The sequence below is a fragment of the Peromyscus leucopus genome, chromosome 4 (assembly GCF_004664715.2).
Source record: "Peromyscus leucopus breed LL Stock chromosome 4, UCI_PerLeu_2.1, whole genome shotgun sequence".
NCBI lineage: Eukaryota > Metazoa > Chordata > Mammalia > Rodentia > Cricetidae > Peromyscus > Peromyscus leucopus.
In genome coordinates, this window is record NC_051066.1 from 63420104 (window position 1) to 63426538 (window position 6435).

The 6435-nt window shown below is 33.1% G+C and overlaps 1 protein-coding gene across 1 annotated transcript; it reads left to right on the forward strand.

The window, feature by feature from the left end:
- The first annotated feature begins 5199 nt into the window (after window positions 1-5199).
- On the forward strand, window positions 5200-6178 carry LOC114687357 (olfactory receptor 10AG1-like). The gene has a single exon (XM_028862017.1). The coding sequence runs from the start codon at window positions 5225-5227 to the stop codon at window positions 6176-6178; it is 954 nt and encodes a 317-aa protein (XP_028717850.1). The 5' UTR covers window positions 5200-5224.
- Window positions 6179-6435: the final 257 nt, after the last annotated feature.

Below are 6435 nucleotides of genomic sequence, written 5' to 3' on the forward strand. Positions count from 1 at the left end.
ACCAGAACAGTCTAGACTACAGAGATTCACCTGTCTCTCCCTCCCAAATGTTGGGATTAAAGAAGTGAGCCAACATGCCTGACTCCATCCCTAGCTTCTACTCAAGGGGAAATAGTGATTAAACCCATTCTATAATATACAAGAAAAAATTTCACACTGAACCAGTTGTGATAAAATAAAATTTCAAAATATTAATATTATCATATACTACTTAAGAGTTAGGAAATACTGAAAGAACCATGAGATTTGTAATGTGAGTTTTTAGTTGTAATCTCCATGTTGCAACCAGTCAGGTTTACTTCATATCATAATCATAGGTAGTATACAAATTACAAGACTTTGGGTACATTTTTGTTAAACATTATCTTGAGATAAAGTGATATTCAGTTGTATTTTGGAATGTTACACATTTATGAGAAAGTATGATCACATAACATGGGGAAAGTTCATAAAATCTGTATAATATGTGATCTTGGAAAGGCAAATTAAGAGATATAACATATTAATGATTGTTCAGTGCTGAAGAGTAGAAAGAAAATAGAAGTGACAGGCTAATGGGTAAGAATTTCTTCTGATGCTGATGAAAGATTTCTGGACTGATGGCAGGCAGTGCTTATGGTTAGTATACCTGTATATCTTTATATATCATTTGAATTTAATGATAAAGAAGAATAATAAATAATCCCTAATGCTTTTATATATAAACTAACTAGGGATTTTATCATCCTTGAAGATAGGAAAGCATCTGTAAGAAATTTTCTTTACACATATGAGTATATTACATGTTAAGAAGAGAGCATTGGATCCCCTGGAACTGGAGTTACAGGTAATTATGAAGTTCCTTGTAGTGTGAACTGAACCTGGATCCTCTGAAAGAGCACCCAGTGATCTTTACCACTGAGTCCTCACTAGCCCTGGAATGGACAGTCTTAATCACAATTAAATTGATAGCACTATAACTCTTGAGTGGCATGATGATTGTATATAATCTTAACATATTATTTAACTGTAGGTATTGAATGAAAACAGCTATTACAGATGTAAATGTAATGTCTTGTCTTTCATATTATTAAATATCAGCTGCAACATGGCTACTAGAGAATCTTTCCCATGACTCTAAGCAGGTGTGATTTCAGTAGGCACCAATTATACAATGGAACAGCCTTCTACAGTTCTTTACTCTATATAAAGATTAGAAATTTCCAATTTTACAGCTGAAGTACATAAAACACTACTTCCATATCTGTCCCCCACCTGCATGCTTACTTTTATTTTCAATCACAACATTTTGTCTATCTAGAAATCAGATTTATAAGACATTTCAGTTGACTTAAAAATATAAAAATATCAATCATTAACTTTATGTTCACAAATGTATAGTTTAATACAAACCTCTTCAGCATCCCATTAAATTAGAAAGATAATTATTTCTTTTATTTTTGAGATTAAACAACAATTACAACATTCCCTTTCCTTCCACCAAACACTCTTATATAGCTCCCTTGCTCTCTTTCAACTTTATGGCATCCTTTTTCATTAATTGTTATTGACTGCATATATATGTATATACATATATATCCCTAAATATAATCTGCATAGTGATGTATATATAACACATTTTTCACCTGTACTTCCCGTGTGTGTGTGTGTGTGTGTGTGTGTGTGTGTGTGTGTGTGTGTGTGTGTTTATGTGTGAGATTTCAGGGTTGACCATTTGGTATTGGATAACCAATTGGTGTGTTCTTCCCTGGGGAAAAATATTTAAATTCTCACACTTATAAAGATAATTATCTTAACAGGCATTCATTTTGTTGCATAGTCATTAGGAACTTGTTGCAAACTTGATCTTTGAAGTCAAAAATTCTTCTCTGTGATTTTAGGCACACATTATTACACTGTAAATAATACCACTGCTAACACATCAGGAATGTAAATGCTTGGTGTGTGTTACTTGCATGCAGTCTCTTGGTTATCTATGAAAATTTGAGAAGCCACCACTAACATGAACTCCTTCTTGACTAAACACATAGTACAGACACATTCTGAATTTTATATTATCAAAAACCTTGGGCTGCTTTTCTGGTCACATAGAAGTTAAACTGACAATAATGTTATCTAGCTTTTCTTGAAGCTTCCTGTGGTCTGGTGATGTGATTAAATTTAATATGAGGACTTCTGTTAAATTTAATCACATGGAAAGTCATCACTGCCCACTAACCTGCCTCTCCTTCATAAGCTAAGGGAAGATGCAGACAGACTGTAGTGAGTGACCTGTTTATGGCAAAGGAAAACTCATGATGAAGATCCAGTAACTGTTCAAATGCCCAAACACCCATAGAATGCAGGAATCTCAGTTGTCAATAAAGAAGAATAGGTATTCTAAGTCAAAACACTGTATTTTACCTCAATATAAAGAGCAGTTAATTTATATATAATTAATATATTATTAAAATAATACCACAGTTTTATATTTCATTTCAAAACAATCACTCCCAAAAATGAGAGGTTGAGAATTTGAAAACCAAGAAGAGTATGGGGGGAAGCAAAAGAAGGAGGAGGAGGAGGAGAAATCATATAATACGGTAATTGGGTGTTGTGTCAAACCCTAATGTCAGACAATCTAGTTCATTTTAATTATAAAATATAATAGGAAAGTAGCTGTTCCCCAGGGTAGAGAACCATTAGTACTTAAAGAATGTTCTTGGTTCTGACACTAGAATATATTGGAGAATGTAGATAGACTCTGAAAAAAATTAAATGATTTATCTGACTTAATTTTTTTTATTTTTTCTATCTTTTAATATAATCCAACAAAGGTATGTACTGTATATATTTTGTTTCAAATAATTTAACATGAATTACTTTTGTATATTATAATTTGTGCTTACAAATGCATGTATGCTTATTATCAATAACTGATCTATAGTAATACAATATGTTAAAAATATAGATTCTTTGATTTTCCTTTAAAATTCCATAACCTTCATTCATAAATATACTTTTCATGAGATCAAATGAGGTCAAAAGGCAAACACCTTTATTATATAGTGAGCACAGATACTAAAATTAGTTATCATTATCATTATTGTTATCATCATAATCACATAAATATTAACATGTATTAATAGAATGCTGATTTAATCATATACATAAATATTTTACATGCATCTATTCTGAAGACAGTATTTGAGCAAAGCGTAATCGTTGCATAATTAATAACAAGGTATAGATTGCATGCTAGTGATATGGGTTCGTATTCCATCCACCTACTAACAAAAGGCTTCTTTAAGTTGCTTTTCCTGCATTGTGCTTGAGAATGAAAATAAATTTGAATAAATACATGATGAAATTAAATTAAGATAATGTAGGATAATGTAGGATATATAGGCAGTTTTTAATGAGTCACACTTGAAATCAGACCATAGTTGCATTACTATTCGCAAACAAATGATTAATATTAGTAACTCAGTTATAACACTCTGTGTGTGTATGTATGTATGTATATGTGTGTGTTATGAGTGTGTGTGTGTGTGATGACATCTATTTTTCTTAGTCTCATTTATTTTTCATTTATTTTTTACCTGATACATTGCAATTCTGAAAGTCTATGGGTACCATGTTGTGGTTTGATGTATGTTACTCTGTAACATTAAAATTGGGATACAGCTCTCTCCTGAAGCATGTATAATTATTACGTTGACTATTTTCAAATATTTCATGTAAGGTTAACTTTACCAAACAGTAAAATATAACTGCATATTGCCACAGCTGTAGGATAACATAAAAGCAACTTATACTTCAAAGTAGAATTTGGTTTCTGCTAATGAAATCCTGGTTCTCTCAATTTCTCGTAACTTATACAATGTTCTCTTCACTCAGAAAGCATAAAGTGTTTTCTACAATGTTTAATCATTAAACTTAAATCAATAGAATTTTATGACAGTGTAATACAATGGATATTTTAAGTAATTATTTTATTTGGAGTATTGTAAATGCAATAACACAATAAACTCTTATTTAACTTGTACTTGATGATTGCATCTGGATTATGGCCTAAATTTATCACTCTTAGCAAATGATTACTCATGTGGCTCTCTCATGCAGTGAATTAGTCCATTTACCATTTATATTATTTATGAAGTAATGTCACAATATTGTTCCTAACAAAAGTACAATAGGAATATTATTTCTGCAAGAAACAATGGGAATAAAATCATTCTTCCACATCCCAACTCCTACCCACTTAACAGTCACAGACACAAATTTCAAAAATTTCAATAAGTAGGAGAGGTTCTGAATTCTAGGTGAAACCTCCTCTTACACCTTGAGTATAGCCTGATGAAGCAGGCACGTAGACTTATCAGTAATTTCCCAATAAGATACCAAACCACTTTTGTCAGAAAATAAGTTTCCCACATAGATCAAGTGTGGGTAATATTTTTTAAACCACATACAATGTAGGTCTGGACATAAGGAAATGAAAATATATGTAATCACATCACGAAATACCCCTATGCAATAACACACCACAGAGTGGAAAACCCTGAATGCAATAAATTACATTATCAGTAATTAATGAGGAGCTGAGAGGCTTAGAGAGCCACATATGCAAGTAACAGGAGGCAAACTTTTTTATAATAAAATTAAGTAAAGATGTAATTTGAATGTGCACCTTCGTCTTGTAGGTACTACTGAGTCTTTCCACACTTACCTCCACTCAACCATTATCACTACTCACTGTAAAACCTAAACATAATTTGAGAGCCAATTTTGCAGATTTTACATTAAAGTTTAAATAATATTTTATTGTATTCTGTCCTTACTAGTAAATGTTAACAATCAAGCAACCTAGTTAGGAAGATATTGTAGATCATTAAATTATCCTAGACTGAAAATGATTATTTGAATATAAAATAAATATAAGTTGAGGGTCACAGGAAAAATGTTTGAGTAATGAATAAAACTCAAGGAACCTATATTGAACATATTTCAGATTACAGATTACAGTGATTATAAATGAACACTATAAGTTAACATAATTCATCAGAGTAAAGATGAATATATTTTCTTGAAAATGATGAAATATGAGGCTTTGCATAGACACTTATTACAGTGACAAGTCATAGATAATGGAGATATAAGAATGAAAACTATTATTGGATTATAGAAAAGGAAGCAAAGCTAAAGTTAGAAATGATTCATACTGATTAAATCATCCCCACAGATGAAACACGAAGAGTTCTACGAGTTCGATGCAGAAAGCAACATTTCCACAGTAATGCAATTTGTCCTGCTGGGATTCGCGGCTCTCCCGAACCTCCAAGGGATTCTGTCTGCAGTATTCTCCATCATTTATCTGATTATCCTCATTGGAAATTGCCTCATAATATTAATAACTAGGCTTGACCGTGCATTGCAGAAACCCATGTATTTTTTCCTGGCAAATTTTTCCTCTCTGGAAATCTGTTACATATCAGTTACTGTCCCAAGGATTCTGTTCAACATTTGGACACAGAATAGAAACATTTCTGTGTTGGCTTGTGCTGTGCAGATGTGCTTCTTTCTTATGTTGGGAACTGATGAATGTTTCCTCCTGGCTGTCATGTCCTATGATCGCTATGTGGCCATCTGCAACCCTCTGCACTATCCTTTGGTGATGAACCAGAGAAAATGCACTCAGCTGGCTGTTGGTTCCTGGCTCAGTGGCATCCCAATCCAGATTGGGCAAACCTGTTGGATATTCTCCATGCATTTCTGCAATTCTAATAAAATAGATCACTTCTTTTGTGACATACCCCCCATACTCAAGCTGGCCTGTGGGGACACTTCCATACATGAGCTGTCTGTCTATGTGGTTGTTATGGTGGTGGCTGCACTGCCCTTTATACTGGTGCTTACATCCTACAGTAAAATTATTGCCACTATTCTGAGGTTACCAACAGCCAAAGGGCGGGCAAAAGCCTTCTCCACGTGCTCTTCCCACCTCCTTGTGGTGGTTTTGTTTTATGGCTCAGGTACCATTACCTACTTGAGGCCAAAATCCATGCATTCTCCTGGAACTGACAAACTGCTCTCTCTGTTCTACACGGTTGTGACTCCCATGTTCAACCCCCTGATATACAGTCTTAGGAACAAGGAGGTGATTGCTGCACTGAGAAAGTTAATACTCCAAAAGTAGGGCCTTGTGTTAGCATCGAAGTGTTTTATTTTCTTGCATTACTTGTCATTCACACGTTTTAAAATATTTTATTCTCATATTGAGAAGACAATCATTTTCATTTTATAATGCCTTTTTCAAACATATTTTCTCGTGCAGTTTTTAATATTCAAATGTGCATTAGGCAAGTTCATCCATCCCCAGTAAGCCATCTCAGAAGAAAAATGTTTATTTTTAAAAACAAAATTTTAATATTGCACATATTTGTTTTAAATATG

Excerpts from the sequence above, each read along its gene's own strand:
- LOC114687357 (XM_028862017.1), top strand. The coding sequence starts at position 5,225 with ATGAAACACGAAGAGTTCTACGAGTTCGATGCAGAAAGCAACATTTCC.